The 21,089-nt window shown below is 49.3% G+C and overlaps 1 protein-coding gene across 1 annotated transcript in view; it reads right to left on the reverse strand.

Moving 5' to 3' along the window:
• The window catches only part of SHCBP1L (SHC binding and spindle associated 1 like), a 135,023-nt gene that overhangs the window by 42,848 nt on the left and 71,086 nt on the right, over positions 1-21,089 (reverse strand). Inside the window, exons 5-7 of the mRNA XM_075320607.1 lie at positions 14,759-14,977; positions 13,353-13,458; positions 5,129-5,282 (exon numbers count right to left, since the gene is read on the reverse strand). Coding sequence (XP_075176722.1) covers positions 5,129-5,282; positions 13,353-13,458; positions 14,759-14,977 — 479 coding nt within the window. The remainder of the gene's footprint in view (positions 1-5,128; positions 5,283-13,352; positions 13,459-14,758; positions 14,978-21,089) is intronic.

A 21,089-nucleotide genomic window follows, 5' to 3' on the forward strand; every position in this document is an offset into this window, starting at 1 on the left:
CCTGCGCTGGAGCAGCGCCGCTGAACTCAGGTAGGACCGACTTTTTCCTACCTTCTCCCCCGGGCAGCTGCAAAAATTTAGGCCCCGGTCTCGGCCTAGTCGCTCCTGCATCCCGGCCACACCCCCGACTCCACCCACCGCTCAACCTCCTGGCATGGCTGTGCGGGCAGGGAACGTCCCGTTTTTTCTCGCCCAAACGCGGCCCCTCCCCCTGCCTCCTCCAGCCTTCCCTCCCTGGTCTGGGCCCACCTCAGGCCAGAGCACTCCGCCCGCGTTTTTTCCAGCACGCCCCCTGCATCTTCTGCCCGGATACAGGCCGGCCAGCCTCCCTGCATGTTCTCCAATAAAACAAAAAAAAAAAAAGACACATTTGTTTTCCTGCTCAGCTCACCTCCTAAGCCAGTAACAGGCCTGTGAGCAGCAGCTTCCTGATTACCCCCGATGCTGTCCCCGCAGCTCTGACACCTCTGCTGACCTGGGAAGGACACAGGACGTGGGTGAGTGCTGCTCCTACTTGGGACCAGCTGCGTCTTACTTATCCTTTTTCTTTTCTTCTCCTATCTCCTGTCTCGTCCCTAGTGTCACTAGTGTGAGTCTTCTGAGCAGCCATGCCTAATTCTCCAAGGCCAGGCTACACCCTTCTGCTCGGCTGGTGTCCCTGACCCACAGCCCACGCAGATTGGCCCCAGACGCCACCAGCACCCCCCTCCCCGTCGCTACTGCGGCAGTACAGGACGCCCCGGGCACCAAGGTGCCCCCCCCCCGGAGTGGTTGACCCCTCTGTCCCAGTTGGTAGACTCTCTTTCAGGAGCGTCTCTGACCATCGCGCAGGCATTGCAGGCACACCCTCATCCGGCTATACCCCATGGTTCAACCGGCTCAGGACGGCAGTCAGGCTGATCCAGACCATGCTACTGGAGTGCAGAAGCGGACCCACTGGGTTCCTGCTCAAGTTGCTCCCAGAGGTCTCTCTCTCTCTCTCTGTCTCTCTCACCTCCAGGGCCCGAGTACCTCCTGCCCCTGGGCCCGTCCGACCTTTTCAGGAAAAGAGTCGGAGGCAGCCCCGCTGCCGGATCCAGATCTACGGCCGGCATCAGACGTATGGGGCATAATCTGATTGAAGCGGTAAATCAAAAGCTGATCCTCCAGACGGACTCCGTTGCCACCCAGAGCTCGCTTGTCCCCTTCAAACGGGTTTAGCGGCCCACAGGCAACTCTGTGACCTCTCAGAAATTGCTGAAATTCTACGCAGGCACAGGCAACAACCGGATAAGTTATTCAACAATGGTAAGTCCAGTGATTTACTTTATCCCTTCCCTTAGGTACTAAGGAAGGAATGGGCAGGCCCGCCTGGGGTCGCCCTCCCTTTTTCCCGCCTATCATCACACAAGGGGGCCTCGCTCCGAGAGAATTCGGATCGGAAAACAGAGAGATTCGGCCCTGAGGTGGCGGGCGCGGTCCCTTCACCGGCTTTCGCCGCCGTCTGGGTCGCGGAGGCCAGGGTGGCTGGGACCGATACTCCCCGCAGGGGTCTTCACTCTGGGTCAAGCATCCCTGAGTTCCTCAACATTGCACCACGGATTGCTCTAGTGGGTGAGTACATGATCAATGTATCTCTGTCAGCAGCCGACTGCGTAGTGCAAGCGGCTAGCACCACGGGGGACATCCATCGGGCGTCCTGGCTCAGAGCCGTGAGCGCGGACACGGCTTCTAAGAAATCCCTTACCGCCCTCCCCTTTGCAGGAGGTCGTCTGTTTGAGGTCAGGCTAGATCAGATTATCGCCGAGGCCACAGGAGGTAAGAGCACCTCTCTTCCACAGCTGAGTCCAAAACGTATCCCTAAGAGAACCAGATCCCCGCAGAGGAGCAGGAAGAATCCGTTCTTCGAAACAGAACCTTCCTGGCATTCTAGGCCTCGCCAGCCATCCAGATCGACGTCCGGATCACAGCGATACCCCGCTAAATGACTCGTGGTCTTCGCGCGCCTGCGCAGATCAGGTAGGGAGGGGCGCCTGTCTCTCTCCCACACGTCTGACTGCCTTTGATCACGGACGCCTGCGTCAGAGAATTTCTAGACTCTGGGTACAAGATAGAGTTCTCATCAATTTCACCAAGTCGTTTTTTACCAGCTCCAACTTCGGACCGATTCGGGGGAATCTACTCAAATCCTTTCTTCGTCCCTAAGAAAGAGGGCACTGTGCGCCCTGTTCTCGTCAAGTTTTTCAACAGATACGTCAGACCCCGGAAGATTCGCATGGACTCGTCCCGATCTGTGATTGCCTCCTTGGAGTTCGGAGAATTCCTCCCTTCGCTGGTCATGAAGGGCGCATACCCGCACTTTCCGGTTGCCCAACAGCACCGGAAATTCCTGCGCTTCACAGTAGCAGAAGTTCATCAGCAATTTTCTACCTTGCGGCCTTGCATCTGCATCATATGTGTTCACAAGGGTCATGGCGGCGGCCACGTTTTATCCCGCACCCCAGAGGTATTTTTAGTGACTCCGTACCCGGTCCACTTGCTGAGCTGATCAAGAGGTTTTCTTTCGACGACTGTCTCCTAAGTGTTCAGGTCACCATCGGCTCTGTCCCGACTCGGCTGGCTCACCATTTGGATGACATCCTCTCTGACCCCGGCCTGCATGATTACCTTTCTAGGCATAGAGTTCGGTACTTCCCAAGGATGTGTGTCCCTCCCGCAGGAAAGGATTGTGTCCCTCCAAGGAGACCTCAGGTTCCTCCGCCATTCCAAGACGGTGTCCATACGTTTTGACACGAGAGGCCTCGGTCGGATGGTGGCGACATTAGAGGCCGTTCCGCTTACCCGCTTCTGCCTGCGTCCCCTGCAGTTCACCCTGCTGAACAGAGGGGGACAATTCTATATTTTCCTTGGCTCGCGGGATCCATTTGCCTCCGGGAACCCGCTAGTCGCTTCTATGGGGGACCAGAGGTCTAGATCCTTCCAGAAGAAGGTCTTGCTGACCGGTGCACTGGCACAGTCACCACAGATGCCACTCTTCGAAGCTGGGGAGCGGTGTTTTTACCATCACACGGCTCATGGTCGGTTGTCTCCCCAAGAGAGCCGGCTCCCTATCAACGTTTTTTAGACATCAGAGCTGTTCTCCAAGCACTACAGAAGTTTTCTGCACTTCATAAAGGGATGGCCGATCAGGATCTGGTCGGTCAACGCCACTTCAGTGGCATACATCAATCACCTGGTCGGCACAAGGAACGCCATGGCGACGAGAGAGGTGGAAAAGATCATACAGTGGGCAGGGTCTCACCACTCCAGGTTTTCCGCAGTACATCTCCCCGACGTGGAGAACTGGGTAGCCGACTACCTCAGCGCTAGGAGTCGACGCCCTCGTCGTTCTGTGGAATCAGTTCAGACTTCCATTCATCTTCCCACCGCTGCCACTGATCCCATGAGCTCTCAAGAAAATCAAGGCAGAGGGCATTCCAGTGATTTTCATTGCCCAGAATGGCCCAGTCGAGCGTGGTTCGCAGATCTCGCGCAGCTCATCGCAGACGCCACATGCCGCCTCCCAGATCGTCCGGACCTGCTGTTTCAGGGTCCTCTCTTCCATCAAATTTCAGGGCTTCTCAATTTGACGGTATGGCTCTTGAATCCTGGTTGATAGCTCAGGCAGTCTTTGCTCCAGGGGCGGTGCAGTCTTTGGTCGGGACTCGGAAGCCGTCGTCTTCAAAGATTTACTACCGCACTTGGAAGGCCTTCCTTCCATGGTGCGAGGTCAATGTCAATTTATCTCCGCTGACTCTGTTGCTCCCGGTGTTTCTGGCCTGCCTACAGTCAGGTTTACAGGCGAGTCTCTCGCGGGCACCTTTCAAGCGGCAGGTGTGGGCTCCGTCGGTCTTTTTCCGACCATATCGGCCATAAGTCAAGATGTTTCGTCCAGCCAGTTTGTTCCCCGCTAGAACCAGGGGGCCTCAATCCTGCGTTTCGAGAACTGCGCTTTTCCGTGATTCAGACAGCATGTTCCTCCTGCCTACTGGTCACAAGATGGGCATGCCGGCATCCATGACTACCATTGCAAGATGGATCCAATCGGCCATATATCAGAGGCCTATAGGATTTGAGTCAAGTCTCATCGAACGGAGTAAAAGCCCATTCCACCCGCGCAGTTGGGGCGTCTTGGGCAATCAGACGCCGGGCGCCAGCCGAACAGTCTGAAAAGCCGCCACGTGGTCCAACCTTTATACCTTCGCCAGGTTTTACAAGGTGTACACCCAGACGTCACCTGAGGCCTGTCTTGGGAGAAGGGTGTGGCAGGTGGCTGTCGCGCACTTATGAAAAGGGCGGTGCACATTTGAACAGAGCATTCTCACAGATTGTTTTTTTTCTGAATCTGTGTGATTGATTCTTTACCCACCCAGGGACTGCTTTTGGACATCCCATGGTCCTGTGTCCCCCAATGAAACGATAGAGAAAGAAGGATTTTTGTGTACTCACCGTAAAATCTCTTTCTCTGAGTCTTCATTGGGGGACACAGCACCCACCCTGTTTGGATATTGGCTTGTCTTAGTTTGCCGGTCTATCTCGGTTCTTTACAGGACAGTTTTTTTTCACACCCGGCTTGTATAGGTTTTTATATCTGTGTGTGTGTGTGTGTGTGTGTGTGTGTGTATATCTATATAATATAATATTTATCTAGAGGTCTATATAAGTCACTGTGTTTCCTCACACGTATTTTCTTGGTATTTACCTTGATTACTTAGGCTTGTTCAGGTTTCTCCTACTACTGCTTGTACACTAAACTGGCATAGATCCGCCTCCGGCTGAGGGTGTACACTGTTAGGGGAGGAGCTAACTCTTTTTTGTGTTTACTTAGTGTCAGCCTCCTAGTCACAGCAGCATACACCCATGGTCCTGTGTCCCCCAATGAAGACTCGGAGAAAGAGATTTTACGGTGAGTACACAAAAATCCTTCTTTTTGCAGTCTAATACATTTTTTCCATGTTTTTATGATATAACCAATTAAGAAATGACATTTATTCCATTGGAAGAAAAATCATGTTACATAGTGTTATTTGCTATTATTTTTCTCAAATGATAACAGCGGGTTCATGGATAAACTAGCTCTAAGCAGGTGATGGGCTTTTGCAAATTTCACCTTTAATAATGATGTCATCTGTCAACATAGCCATTGCTTCAGACTTATATTCCCCAGGGAAAATTACCACAGTATCTCCACAATAACTATTCTCCAAAGCAGTGTCCAAATTATTATGTTGCTGAATTAGCGTGTCTGGAGAATATTCTTTCAGCTATAAGAAAAACATAAAATGACCAATGTAAGTAATACAGAATATTTCCTAAAATATCTAAGAATCTAAAAGGTTCAGTTAAAGTATATCAAACTTTTTGTATGGACACAGTCACAAATGGATTTTGGTCTGAATCTGCCATGGTGTGACTGCAGATGTCACACCAGGTAAGAGACTTCCGGGGAGCGATAGCAATACAAAGGAAGGACCTGGCGCTAGGGAGAGGGGAGCAGGGTCACCTCCTAACACTGACATGAGGCTGATCCCTGCACTCCCAAACATCTCTATGTAGGTCCTTCCCCCTGTGCCCCATCACGAGCCTAGGTCTTCGCTGGTCCTGAATTCACCATGACTACTGAAGGCCAGCAAGACACTAGTCTCGCCACTGCAATAAGACAACACAAGGAAGGAAAAACAAACAGGTGGGGAAAGACACAATAAATATCACTCCACAGCTTCTCCAGAAGGAACTTCTCAGCTGCAACAGAAGCGACAACTCAGCTTCTCCAGAGACTGGCTCCTTCAAAGTGGCCAGCATAGATATTAGCTATAGCCGGCATAGGGAGGAGTGAGGAGCGGATATTTATAGCAGAATGGAGTGGCTGCAGCTGAAGTTACAACTATCTGTTAGATCACTGCAGGATAAAAATTAAACTTAACACCTTCAGTACCGGATTGAATTAAATACGCTCCAACTCAGGGTAAACCATGTGTGTGCAATAAAGTGTACTTGCGATCAACAATACACTGTGACCTTCTGATCCCAGATCCCCTTGAGATCACATCAGGCAGTTACACACATGACAGAATGCTGGCCATGAGGAAATCTGACATCTCACGGACAGCACACAGCCAATGTTATTCACTTGAGCTGTTAGGATGAGATTGTTCTCACAGATCAAATAACAGTCTGAAATAAATTGCACCATGCACTAGTGTCTTCTTCATGTAGGATGAAACTTGCCTATTCAAGTTTAAGTGCACAAAAAAATCATTGGATCACATATGGATTATCCATATAGAATCCGATTTTAAAGGATATGTTGCAGAGGCCTAAGTGACAGCCTTACAGGTCTGAATCATAGAGGCCTTATACCCGCTAACTTTGTAAGTATCTACAATAGCACGTGATCCATCTGGAAATGCTTGTGACTCGCCCACCCCAGGGCTATGGGACACCCGGTGCCGGGCCGGACTAGTCCGGAGGTTGTCAGTGGTGGCTGGGCCCGGCTCCGTGGCCCTGGTGGGTGTCAGTAGAATATGTGGCTTGCTGAATAAAGGTTGTGTTCGTGACGCCACCTGTGGTATGCGGCTATTAAGCCGCCGCTGCTATGTGAGGCCTCCGGGATGATGTTATGGCAGCAATGGTGGTACTGCTCCCCACAGGTGGAGCAATGCCCGGGGCACAGTTGGTGCTTGTGAATGTCTATGCAGCTGAAATCACAGAGACCACTTCAAGGGTGCAGTTCAAGTTCTTTACTCACACTTCTTGTCACAGTCCTGCAGGGACCCTTGGACTGCTGGGACCACTGTCAGGGACCTCCGCCGTTTCTGGGTGATTCAGAGAGTAAAAGCCCGTGGCCTTCTCTTAGTGTCTCTTTCTTCTGCTGTCTTCCTTAGCCTTGCCTTTGTTAGGATGGACCTGGCTTGGCCTCCACTACAGCCTCCAGGCTGGGGGGTCACCTGTCGGCTGATTACCCCTTTTCTGGAAGTCTGCTATGGGTTCTGGCCCTGGGAGTCTACAACCTTCCCCTGTCGCAGCTTGATCCCTCCACCGATGTTACTGTGGAACAGGCCACCGTAGCCTACAACTACCCGTGGCGCCTCTAGGACCTCTCCGTGGTACCTCTAGGACTGCCCGTGGTACCTCTAGGACTACCCGTGGCCCTGCGACTCCTTCTGTCTCCTACGTGGTGTCACCTGGACCTCTGGGTCCCAGGATCTTCACCAGGAAGAGTCTCCTTCGGTTTCTCTGCTCCTGTCTGACTTGGAGCTTTCTTTCCTTCTTTCCTTCTTTCTTTTCTCCTCCTTGCCTGCCTCCAGCAGGCCTCCTCCTCCCTCCTTTCTCTGTTCTTCTCCTCCAACTACATGCTCACTCTCTCACTCCCTGAGGTAGACTAACTAAACTTGACCTTCCTCTCTGTGTCTGCTCTCAGATGGCTCCTCCCACCTCCCCAGTTGCTAAGCTGTACCCTATAGGAGCAGGGATGGGTCTTACGGCCCCTCCCAGCATGCAGCATGGGGGGGTAACTGCCACTTTCCCTGGTCCCAGTATGTACTTAACAATTGGTGTAGTGTGGATTTACCAGGGGACCGGAGTTCACTCTCTTCCTCTCCCAGAATGGGGCATCACACCGCTGGATGGGGTGCAATGACCTGTGGCGACGGAAGCCTCAGGGGCGCCACACTCCCCCACAGCAAATCCCAGCACGTCCTCGGGCTGAAAAACAACAAAAACATGTGGAAGAACTGCAAAACATTTTTGGTATGCAAAACATAAAACAATAAAACCTTTCTTCCCTTTATGGGAGGCACAATTACTTTAACGTTGCAACTTCTTATAAAGAAACTATGTGTGCACTTTCAGTTCATTGCACAGTTTGGGCACTTCCCCCATAATTCTGGTAGGGGGCACAACGGGTGCAACTATATACATACTTGGCTACATCAAGTCCAGTAGCCTGGCAGTTCGTTTCTTTCAATCAAACAACAATGGGACAAAATCAACCAGCCATTAAGCCCAATGGCCTGGTTACATAAGACACATACACATTGACCGGGGCCCACATTCCAGTTCAGTGGCCCGGTAACACATAAACATGGGGGGTGACGTCTTCAAAAAGCATGAGGGGCAGTACAGCAGGAAAGGGTGTCATCTTCGAAAAGAATGAGGGGCAAAACACAAGGGACTTCTTCAAAAAGAATGAGGGGCAGACAGGGGCTATATACAGTTCAGCATCTCTTCATCTTTACTCTTACTCTTCATTGCTGGGGTCCTTAGGGTCCCTCTTTGGCAGGGCCCTGGGCAGCATGTAGGCCATGGAGATCCTGGTCTGCGTCTCCTGAGTGGCTGTCGCAGGACCTCTGCTCAGTTCTGTGGCCTTGGTCTGCCTTGAGGTGGTGCTGCTGCTAGGGGAGATGCTGCGCTCTTGCACTGTGCGGCGCCACTCTGGCTCTTCTGGGGCCGCTTCTTCCCGCAGGATATGTACATGCAGCGCGTACCATCCACGGTCCCCCATCAGCCGTGTATACTCCACCACATCACCCGGCTTGGCATCGCGCCCTGGGTGGCCCCTGGGCAGGTGCTCCTCTATGTCTCTCCGGGCCACAAACACGTCCTTGCCCAGACCGGGCTCCCGGATGAAGCCCCAGCCACCAGCTTGTCGGAAGTCCACTACTAGGCCCCGGCGCACTGGGCCCTCGGATCCCTTCAGGGCCTTCCTGACCTCTTCTTTGGAGGCCAGATTAGCGGCTTCTCGGGCCCTCCGTTTCTCCTCCCGGAGTTCCCGCTCCCTCTGGTACTCTACCACCAGCCTCCGGCACGTCAGCTCGCTGGCCAGGGGAGTTTCCTTGGGGAGCAGCGGCCGCTGCAGTCCCCTGCTTTCAATGGGCGCTGCGTCCCAATTCACTCCCGGGGATGCCATTCCCAGGAGGCTCACAGGGGGACTCGGCAGGGGGCCCGCTAGTTGTTCAGGGTTCACCCCACCCCATGCTCCGTCTGCGGGGGTCTCAGGCAGGCCTCCGGTGCCCCACCGGGCGTCCGCGGGGTAGGCCGGGAAGGCCAGGGGGTCAGTGAAGGGGCTAAGCGGGGGCGCGTGGCGGGGCCCTGGGTCCGGACTGGACGGGGTTTCTGGTTGCTCACCCTACTTCTGCTTCGCGGCATCCATCCACCGCTCCAGATCCTCCGGCACCCTCGGCGTTTCTTTCTGCCGGTCCGCCTCCACTTCCACACTACTCAGCCTCCGGGCCAGGACTCGCATTTCTTCTCTCAGCAGGTCCAGCTCGGGATCCACTCTTCCGGTCCCTGGTGCACCTTGCTGCAGCTCCTCCGCCATACTTCCGACCTGGGGAATGCTGCCTGGGACACTGCTCGGGTGCTCGACCACGCCACTCGGCTGCTCTCTTTCCCTTCTCGGAGGCGGGGCCGGAGGCTGCACTAGCATCTGGCGCCAGACTGGCGCCCAGCCCATCACAACCGGCATCACTCCGTTTGCGATAAGGTACATTGTCTTTATCTGCTGGTCTGGCATTTAGACTCTCTCTGCCAGCCGGCCAGCTTATCTGGTCGCCATTTCTTCTTCTTCCGTCTTCTATGGCGGGCACCGCTTCGCGCTCTTTTCTTGGACAAGGGGGCGGGGCTTCTCTTTGCGCCCTTTCTTCTTTCACGCCCCCCTTCTTCCCGCTCTCAGCAGCGTTAATGGCGGCGGTTTCTCGCTGTAATACACAGTTTGTTTCAAGATTCTTCAGGCGCACAGTACCCGGTGTGACCGGGCACGAAATCCTGTTCGTGACGCCAAAAGTTGACTCGCCCACCCCAGGGCTATGGGACACCCGGTGCCGGGCTGGACTAGTCCGGAGGTTGTCAGTGGTGGCTGGGCCCGGCTCCGTGGCCCTGGTGGGTGTCAGTAGAATATGTGGCTTGCTGAATAAAGGTTGTGTTCGTGACGCCACCTGTGGTATGCGGCTATTAGGCCGCCGCTGCTATGTGAGGCCTCCGGGATGATGTTATGGCAGCAATGGTGGAGCAATGCCCGGGGCACAGTTGGTGCTTGTGAATGTCTATGCAGCTGAAATAACAGAGACCACTTCAAGGGTGCAGTTCAAGTTCTTTACTCACACTTCTTGTCACAGCTGTAGGGACCCTTGGACTGCTGGGACCACTGTCAGGGACCTCAGCCATTTCTGGGTGATTCAGAGAGTAAAAGCCGGTGCCCTTCTCTTAGTGTCTCTTTCTTCTGCTGTCTTCCTTAGCCTTGCCTTTGTTAGGATGGACCTGGCTTGGCCTCCACTACAGCCTCCAGGCTGGGGGGGTCACCTGTCGGCTGATTACCCCTTTTCTGGAAGTCTGCTATGGGTTCTGGCCCTGGGAGTCTACAACCTTCCCTGGGCCTCGGTTTTTACTGTTTGGAGATGATTTTGCACTCCTCCAGTCTCTAGGGACCGTCCCCTGTCGCAGCTTGATCCCTCCACCGATGTTACTGTGGAACAGGCCACCGTAGCCTACAACTACCCGTGGCGCCTCTAGGACCTCTCCGTGGTACCTCTAGGACTACCCGTGGCCCTGCGACTCCTTCTGTCTCCTACGTGGTGTCACCTGGACCTCTGGGTCCCAGGATCTTCACCAGGAAGCGTCTCCTTCGGTTTCTCTGCTCCTGTCTGACTTGGAGCTTTCTTTCCTTCTTTCTTTCTTTCTTTTCTCCTCCTTGCCTGCCTCCAGCAGGCCTCCTCCTCCCTCCTTTCTCTGTTCTTCTCCTCCAACTACATGCTCACTCTCTCACTCCCTGAGGTAGACTAACTAAACTTGACCTTCCTCTCTGTGTCTGCTCTCAGATGGCTCCTCCCACCTCCCCAGTTGCTAAGCTGTACCCTATAGGAGCAGGGATGGGTCTTACGGCCCCTCCCAGCATGCTGCATGGGGGGGGTAACTGCCACTTTCCCTGGTCCCAGTATGTACCTAACAATTGGTGTAGTGTGGATTTACCAGGGGACCGGAGTTCACTCTCTTCCTCTCCCAGAATGGGGCATCACACCGCTGGATGGGCTGCAATGACCTGTGGCGACGGAAGCCTCAGGGGCGCCACACTTGTCTTGAAGGCTGACAGGTCCGTATGTGACCTACCAGGAATCGGAACACTAAATGTCATCCATAACTGACAGATAGGCCTTAACCAGATCCAGACAGTGGAGAGAACACTCATGGCAATGAGCTGAAGATAGGCAAAAGGAAGGGAGGATTGTGAAGGCAGAGACCACTGTTAGTAGAAAGAATGACATGGGGAGCAACAGCACCTTGTCCTGAGAAGAACAAGGAAGAGAGCCTTGCAAAAAAGGAAAACAAGCTCAGACACCCTATGTATGGAAGCTATAGTTGCCAGAAATGCCACCTTCCACAAAAGACACTTTGGGGAGATGCTGCGTAAAAGCTCAAGGAAGACTCTTGGAGCACAGACACACCAAGGTTAAAGTCCAAAACTCCAACAGATGCCTGTTAGGAGAGATACAATTAGCTACTCCTTGAAGGATAGTCTTAAAAGGAACCTGTCACCAGGTTTTCCTAATTTAAATTAAAGCCACCACCCTTAATTGCTCTATTACCAAAGTCCATTGACCTGTATTGACAGGTACAATATTTGCACTATCTGTGGATGATATAGGATGCATTTTCCATATCAATAAAGCTAGGACAGGAGCTGCAGGCATTGAGGAGGTGCCGAGAAAAGGAAAAAAAAAAAGACAAGTATCAGACCAGACCATGCAGTATGTCAGAAGTATAAAAGGTATTTTTGGGCATATCCAGGGGGAGTTGGGGACTTTAGTAACAGAGCCGTTAAGGGTGGTGGCTTTTATATTGGAAATACCTGGTAATAGGTTCCCTTTAATCTATTTATGAGTTGGAAGAATATGCTAAAAAACAAAATTATGGAGAAGGCAGAATCTTTTCCTTTCAAGGAGGAGTGGCTGAGGCCTGCATCCAGACTAAACAGAAGAATTAAAGAATCCTAGGAAGAGAAGACGAGATGGAATCAGTCAGCCATGTCATATACAGCACTGAAGACAAGTCACTGCAGAAAACAAAGTCCTGTGTTAACTAACGACCGGGCCTAAAGTGAGGCTGCTAAGAGCTGAAGATCAGTTCATTCATTTTTTTTAGTGCGTCAAGTGTACTGTGCCAAGCACTGGTCATATACGTCGATGGGTAATGGGTGGCCCTCTCCTGAAATGACCCACCGAGGATTCACCTAATAGTCTGTGGGCCAGTTCAAGCGTTTCCTCTTATTACAAGGAGGAGAGAATAGCTGTAAATTAATAATAACATTTAGCCGACGTTATTTACTGTTTGTCATTTAGCGGATTCTGAATCTTTAATAATTTTAGTAAAATTTTTTTAAAAAAATTTGAAAACAATAAAGACACAGAAAAAGGTATCTCTTCTCTAACATTGAAGATGGACATCACAGACTATTTGTATTCAGCTAGTGTTCATTCTCAAAGAAGAGGAGCACTCAGCTGAGCACATCTGACCTTTAATTTTTGCAATTGATGGGGGTTACTGGCCTCTTATTGATTAAAACGTCTGACATTTATCTGTGACATGTGAAAAGGTTTGTAAAGAGTGCAAGTACATTTTAAAGTGTATGTGTAATTTTACTGTATTGTTGAATGAACTCATGATGGCACAACATCAAAGTAATCTTCTAGATTAAAGACTTGGCAAAAATGCGAAAAGACAATCTGTACCATCTACAGCTAATAGGACGTTGTATAGGATTCACAAGACATATACTTAGAGGAGTAACATTCTGTCTTTACATAAAAGTAGCAATGTGGAATATTTTCTTCTAATCCAGGTAATACACAAGTAATAGTGTTAGACAGTAACTTGCTTTACAAAGGTTTGCAAATTATGACTATAACTGTGGCCTCCGAATTAAAATATTTTAAGAAATAAAAAAAATAGTAATATTGTAATACTTACACAATAAACTCAAAAGGGTGAGTAAAGGTTGTACATAATTAATACCCTTTAAAGTCACCTGGAACAGGGATTATTACTTGATACATTAAATTCACCAGCCAGTGTTTTCTGTAAAGTGGCACCAATGAGGATACCAGTGATTATATAAGCAGTTTATTTTTAAGAAAAAATGGCCCTTTGGAACAGTCCCAGGTTCCCAACAATCACTAATAAAGGGAGGCTTGAGACTTTCTTTTGTTCTCGTCCCCTCACTACTGTGAGGAGGGGTTTGTATGCAGCAGCAGTTCCCAGCATGTACCCCAGTGCCCTATAACACTATGGGCTCTATGGAGAGGACAAATGTAATGTATGATGTCTGTACACTTCTTTCTTACCATGTCGGCAGTCATTATTTTTGCTACAACATGTGTCACAACTTCTCCTGAATCTCTTGGACCTTTTATAGGTCTTAGTACTCTTGGGAAAAATGGTCCATGAGCTCTGTAATTTGTAAGCAGTAAAAATTATTTACAAAGTCATGTTTAGAAGTAAGTACATGGAAGAAAAAAATAATTTTAAATTAATAGCATTAAAATGAACAAATACAGATTCCAATGTATTACAGTCCAGTGACCACTGATTGACTGCTGCGGGCACGCAACACAATGTCATGCCAACGGCGGCATCGACATCAATGGAATGGTTGCCACTGCCGGAGGCGAGTACTTATTGTTTTTACTTTATCGAGGTCCTGAAATCTGACAGATCTGTTTTAAGGTCGGCTTGATCAACACCATAAATATGAAATTAGTTGTTGCTTAAATTTTAGAGGTATTTTGTAAATATTTTATAACTCCATCAAAGCAAGAATCCAGTAATAATGTTTTACCTAAATCTACAGTAGTAATTATAGAAAATATACTTGCAGCGGTAATCAAAATTATTCAACCCCTATTGCAAATTAGGTTTATTAGCAAAAATTATAACATTTCTGCAACTTGCAATAAACCAATCAAACAAAAACAATCTAAATAGCTTTATATAACTAATATAACAGTATGTTTCTCCAAATTCAGCACAAAGTGCCACTTTTACTGACTTCTCAATTATTCACCCCTTTATGAAGAGCATCTTTAGTACTTACAGTAGTAGATCATAGTTGGCTAATATGACCTGCAGTAGACATGATACACTGCCAGTGTTTCTGAAGACGTTTAGCCCATTCCACACGGTCAATAGCCTCCAGGTCACCACTATACTTGGATTTGCCTGTTGCAACCACCCATTTCGAATCTCAAAGATTTTCAAATGGGTTCAAGTCAGGTGACTGTAACAACCACCACATGTAACGTCATTAAAGGTTTCCCCGCACTGTCCTGCCCTTCTCCCCCTGCGGGTACGCCGGCCCACTTACCCTCCTGGCCGGTCACTGCCTCCTGCTCCCAGGTCCTGCACATGCAGCATAGGCCTCGCAGGAGCGCACTTAGGGCACGTGTACCTATTCTTATAGGGCCAGCACACCCTAACCCGGAATTACCTCTCAGCTTATGGCACTAGGTATTTAAGGCACCCTCCCCTTTTTGGAGTTGACTGAGCAGTGTGTTTTTTATTCATTCTCCTCTAAACCTGCCACTGATCTGTGGGCTCAAAATATTCCAGTTCTCTACATTATGCTGCTCTGAGATGAGGTAGCAAAAACCTGGTGACAGATTCCCTTTAACAAAAAAATGCACTCACTAAATGCCATATATTCCAAAAAATGGAAAAAAAAGGTCACTTCTTGAAGCATGACATTCTTTACCTGAGTCTTAGATTTTCCCAAATTTTCAATAAGCCACTTAACATCTGGACTTCATAGTATTTATTCCAACAATTAACAGCTTCTGAAACTGAAGGGTCATCCTTTATCTTACTCTGAAATTCAATTAATTGTAACCGCTTATTCCTATATTTCTCAAGAGTTCTCTTGAATCGCTGGGCAATAGGGTACGGAATATTTCCATCTTGAATGTCACCATACCTGAAACATAAATGTCCCTATTTTATCTCTTTATTTTATAAAATCATAAAAATAACAACAAAAAATACTATGATTGCAGAAGTATTATTTACACAATGTATGTTTTAATATAAATAATATAGTATTAAAGGAACACTTATCTAATAATACGTTTCCCGCACTATACAGAATACAATCTACGACAATTTCTATTTTGTCAATTATGTAAAGAAAAAGAAAAATAATGCTTCACCTTTTGCTCTCTAGAACATAAGTGGCACTAGATAGGTGTGTTAGTTTTTCTGCTTTAAAAGGTCCTCTAAATGTGGCCATACATATTAGATAGAAGTAGGTTTCATGGTTGCACACGTGATCAATGAGCAATACACATTTTAGTCCGTATTGTAGCTAATCATGTTTAATAACACTAACAATCCTACTGGGAAAGTTCTATTAAACCCTACTGGACACCCCAGTCATGGAAAAAAGCTTTTTCATATGTCAGTAGTTACCTTAAAGGGGTTCTCCAAGAATGAGATAAAATGGGGTCTCTAGCATAATTGAATCTGTAATCCGTCCTAGTCACGTGTCAGTACGGGCTGCAGCCTGAAGATCTATAGCTACCAAGAACTGTGTGTCAATGACCAGAGCTGTATCACACATACATCTGTCAGGCTAATATATGAAGAAATAGATCTCTTCCTTGCTGAGCACAACGGTAAATGTTTATTTGTTTTACAGTTGGTCGCAGTCAGTCTTCATGCACTGCTATAAAGCGGTTATGGTGGGTGCACACAATCTGTAGACACGGTGTCCTATACACAGTGTCACCTTTCCTGCTAAGGTGTGTGTTCTCCGCAGGAGAGCGCAGCTGCCTGTGCCCACAATAAGGGTTCTGGGTGCTGTGGACCTTCGCTCGGTTCTCCTTACGGAGAACACTCACGGCTCCAGGAACATAAATTGACATGCTGCATGTCATGATTCGCCTCCCTATCCACATGGCTAGGGGGCGGAGCCTTCTCTCGGACCTCACTTCCAGACCCTGGATGCCTTAAAAGCTGACACTTACAGTGAACCAGCGCCGGCTATAAGCTTAGCTCTGCTTTGCCTGTGATTGCTGGTCCTGTGAGTGATATCCTGATCTGTCTGTTCCTGTGCCCCTATGCCCTTGTCTGTGTTCTGTCCCCTGGTCGTCCCTCCTGTCCTGTGTCCCCCCTCCTATTCCCCACTCGGTGGCTTCCTCCGGTACTGACCTTAGCCTGACTTTGACTTCGCTTCTGCTAGCTCCTCCGGTCCTGCTTCTGCCCGTACGGTGTTTGACCCAGCTTGTCTGACTATTTCTCACATACCCTGCAGTTCTGCCTCACAGCTGTGATTAGGCAGTGCATGAGAACGCTGTGCATTTCCTTCCTGGTTCTCATTGCTCTGTGTAGTGTCGTCTGCTGCAGAGCTCTGGCGCCCCCTGGTGGCAGCATTACACTGCAGCTCAGTTTACGCTACATAGAAAAGAATCACAGTGAGCATGGGATTTCAATAAATCCCATCCACTGTACTTCTACTGAACAACACAGCATTTTGGGAGCATCAAAAACACGCTGCATCCAAAACGCTGCTAATCCTGATAGTGTGCACCCACCATTAGACTGATGGAGGAAAGGGATGAACCAGATCAGCATCACAGTATCCCTGTGACGTCTAGTTATGGTCCTGATATCCCGGCCTGTAATTGCTGATATTCCACTGTAGTGTTCCTCCCTTCAATGGGCATTGGCTTCATGTTTCTTCTGTGCAGGGGCCGGAGAGTCACTGCTGCTTTGGCTGCACTGATCCAGCGCCTGCGCAGAAGAAACATGAAGCCAATGCCCATAGAAGGGTGAAACACTACAGGGGAACATCGGCAATTGCGATGCACAGGATTTTGGACCCAAAATTAGACGTTACAGGAATACTGTGACGCTGATGGGAGATGACAGTTATGCTAATGAAGCAAGAAGGCAGCGCTATCTTTCGGACACCATCTGCCCTATAGCCTGGAAGACCTAATTTACCTAGAGGGATAAAAGATTATTTTTCCACAAGAAGGCATCTGATATATACAGCTATGATTATTTTCAGTACTCTATTACCTGTGTGCCAAAAGTAATAGGTTAAATACGTCAAATGGGGTGACCCTTAGTGCAAAATTATGTGTATGTACATCAGCACTGAAGGCACTGTGTCTGGAGGGGGCTCACAGCTGCCAGGTATGTAACACGGCTGGATGCCAGGTATGTAACACGGCTAGATGCCAGGTATGTAACACGGCTAGATGCCAGGTATGTAACACGGCTGGATGCCAGGTATGTAACACGGCTAGATGCCAGGTATGTAACACGGCTAGCTGCCAGGTATGTAACACGGCTAGCTGCCAGGTATGTAACACGGCTAGATGCCAGGTATGTAACACGGCTAGATGCCAGGTATGTAACACGGCTAGATGCCAGGTATGTAACACGGCTAGATGCCAGGTATGTAACACGGCTGGATGCCAGGTATGTAACACGGCTAGATGCCAGGTATGCAACACGGCTAGATGCCAGGTATGCAACACGGCTAGATGCCAGGTATGTAACACGGCTAGATGCCAGGTATGTAACACGGCTAGATGCCAGGTATGTAACACGGCTAGATACCAGGTATGTAACATGGCTGGCATCTATCTGTAACATCAACGGTCAAAGCAAAGCTCCAAACACTGTTAACCATTGGGTTGACACTGTCAATCTTGGACAGCAGCATTTAAGTAAGAGGGCCCACCACGACATGATCACGGGGCACTAAATGTTTGAGGCCTGGCAAGTACCAGCGTGGGAGACTGGCTGGGAATCCCCGGATCTGTCGACTCCGAGGTCGAAGGCCATGTGCCTGCCCTGGTCGGATCACAAACTTATAACTATTGGCACCAATACAGTCCCTATTGTTGGACTCTATTGATTTGCATTAACACTAGTGAATCTTTTCCCTCAAAGTAATTACATATTAGTGCCTACTGCAGCATCCCCTTAATTTCAGTGGTATTGATTTTTCTGATTTTTTTTTTGGGGGGATCTTTTTGTGCATACATTTTAACCCAATATAAGCTATACACTAGTTATTGGTACTCACTGTTATATTGAATATCAAATGGCTTGATGCATCTATATGCAAGTTTGTATGTTCAGTTACTTATACACTGGAATCTATATTTAATGCTTATTTGCACGTATTTCTATTCCGTTTTCGTCCACTGCTAATTTAGCTGCTCTGTTCCTACTTTATGTACTAAAGGACTATATTCCCTGTTTTTTTTATATAATTCTTTTTAAAAAAAATGGTTAATAAATGTTAATTAACCCCTTCACGACCGCGGGCAGTAAAATTACGTCCTATTTTAACGTGACTTAACGACCAGGGACGTAATTTTACTGCCTAAACTTCATTTGATTGCCGTGGCCATAGCAACGGCTTTCAAATGATGTCCCCTGCTGTTTCTTACAGCAGGGGACCTTTGCTTGACCCCAGGGGGGGCGGCATCGCCACCCCCTATCGACGATCGATGTGATTGGCTGTTCAAATCTGAACCGCCAACCACATCGATCGCACTAATTTCGGCAAAAATAATGCCCGAATTAGTGCGATCCTGTGAGATCCAGCTATGAGATGCCGCAGCTGCTGCAGCATATCATAGGTGGACCTCAAACATGTCTCCCCCAGCCCCTGCAGCACTGATTGGAGCGATCGTGCTATGACGCGCAATCGCTCCAATCAGTGTGCAGTGGGGCGGTGTGATTTGCCGGTGGCCGCCCTCCCCAGGCCTGTGCTGGCCTGCGAGCCCTCCCCCAACATGTCTGCAGCGTGCAGTGGCTGGTACTTGTGGTACCACGCCACCGCCGCTGCTGCCGCCGCCGCCGCCCTAGCTGTCACCGCTGCTGCACGTGAGTACTGTGCTCACTTTGCAGCCAGCCCGTGCGCGCTCCCGTGGTGCCCCTGCACGCTCCCGTGGTGCCCCTGCGCGCTGCCATGGTAGCCCCTGCCGTGCCCCCCCCGCGATCTGCTCCCCCCAACCCCCCCCCGACATCCCGATCTGCTCCCCCCGCGATCTGACTGCCTCCCCCATTATCTCTGTTCTGCAGCTCCCTCTCCGGTCTCCCCCTCTGCTCTACCCCCTCCCCCTCTGCTTCCCCCCCCTCTCTGCTCTCACCCCCCCCCTCTCCCCCTCTGCTCTCCCCCGACGTCCTCTTACCTGTCTTCACCGGCCTGATCACATCTGCGTCCATCGCTGGGTCCTTCCTGGGCATTCTGCTGATCTGCCTGCTGCTCCTGTAAAGCTGTCCATCTCTCTGCCATCTATTCCTCTGCAGCTCTTCTGGTCAGTGATCCTCCTGCTAGTCCTCTGGGTACTGTGAGTATAACTTTTTTTTTTTTCCGTATCCCCTGTCCATTTTTACACCTCATCTGTCCGTGCGTCCCGCCAAGCGCTAATCAGGGATGCAGATAACGGATCGGCATCCCTGCTCAATTTTTGGCGTGACTTTTTTTTTTCCGTATCCCCGACGCTTTTTGTATCGCATCCGTCCGTGCGTCCCGCCAAGCGCTGATCAGGGATGCAGATAACGGATCGGCATCCCTGCTCAATTTTTGGCGTGACTTTTTTTTCCGTATCCCCGACGCTTTTTGTATCGCATCCGTCTGTGCGTCCCGCCAAGCGCTGATCAGGGATGCAGATAACGGATCGGCATCCCTGCTCAATTTTTGGCGTGACTTTTTTTTTTCCGTATCCCCGACGCTTTTTGTATCACATCCATCCGTGCGTCCCGCCAAGCGCTGATCAGGGATGCACATAACGGATCGGCATCCATGGTCAATTTTTGGCGTGACTTTTTTCCATATTTGCGACGCTTTTTGTATCGCATCCGTCCGTGCGTCCCACCAAGCGCTGATCAGGGATGCACATAACGTATCTGCATCCATGGTCAATTTTTGGCGTGACTTTTTTTTTTTTACGTATCCCCGACGCTTTTTTTTATCGCATCCGACCGTGCGTCCTGCAGCGGCCGATCAGTGCACTGCGTCTGTGCGTTTGAAAAGTCAAATGGCGCTCCTTCTCTTCTGAGCCCCGCCATGCGCTCAAACAATTTATTTCCACCACATATGAGGTATCTGCGTACTCAGGAGAAAATGCACAATACATTTTATGGTGCATTTTTCCTGTTACCCTTGTGAAAAAAAAAGCTACCTAGTTGAAGCAACCGTTTTGTGGTAAAAAAAAAATTTTTTCTTTTCACGGCTCAACGCTATAAACTTCTGTGAAGCCCCCAGGTGTTCAAAGTGCACATCAAACATCTAGAAAAATTATTTGAGGGCTCTAGTTTCCAAAATGGTGTCACTTGTGGGGGAGCTCCACTGTTTAGGCACCATAGGGGGTCTCCAAATGTGACATGGCGTCCGCTAATGATTCAAACCAATTTTGCTGTCAAATGGCGCTCCTTCTCTTCTGAGCCCCGCCATGCGCCCAAACAATTACTTTCCACCACATATGAGGTATCTGCGTACTCAGGAGAAATTGCACAATACATTTTATGGTGCAATTTTTCCTGTTACCCTTGTGAAAAAAAAAGCTACCTAGTTGAAGCAACTGTTTTGTGGTAAAGAAGGGAATTTTGTTACTTACCGTAAATTCCTTTTCTTCTAGCTCCTATTGGGAGACCCAGACGATTGGGTGTATAGCTACTGCCTCCGGAGGCCACACAAAGCATTACACTAAAAAGTGTAAGGCCCCTCCCCTTCTGGCTATACACCCCCAGTGGGATCACTGGCTCACCAGTTTTAGTGCAAAAGCAAGAAGGAGGAAAGCCAATAACTGGTTTAAACAAATTCACTCCGAAGTAACATCGGAGAACTGAAAACCATTCAACATGAACAACATGTGTACCCGAAAACAACCAAAAATCCCGAAGGACAACAGGGCGGGTGCTGGGTCTCCCAATAGGAGCTAGAAGAAAAGGAATTTACGGTAAGTAACAAAATTCCCTTCTTCTTCGGCGCTCCATTGGGAGACCCAGACGATTGGGACGTCCAAAAGCTGTCCCTGGGTGGGTAAAGAAATACCTCATGT

The sequence above is a fragment of the Anomaloglossus baeobatrachus genome, chromosome 8, assembly GCF_048569485.1.
Source record: "Anomaloglossus baeobatrachus isolate aAnoBae1 chromosome 8, aAnoBae1.hap1, whole genome shotgun sequence".
NCBI classification, from domain to species: domain Eukaryota; kingdom Metazoa; phylum Chordata; class Amphibia; order Anura; family Aromobatidae; genus Anomaloglossus; species Anomaloglossus baeobatrachus.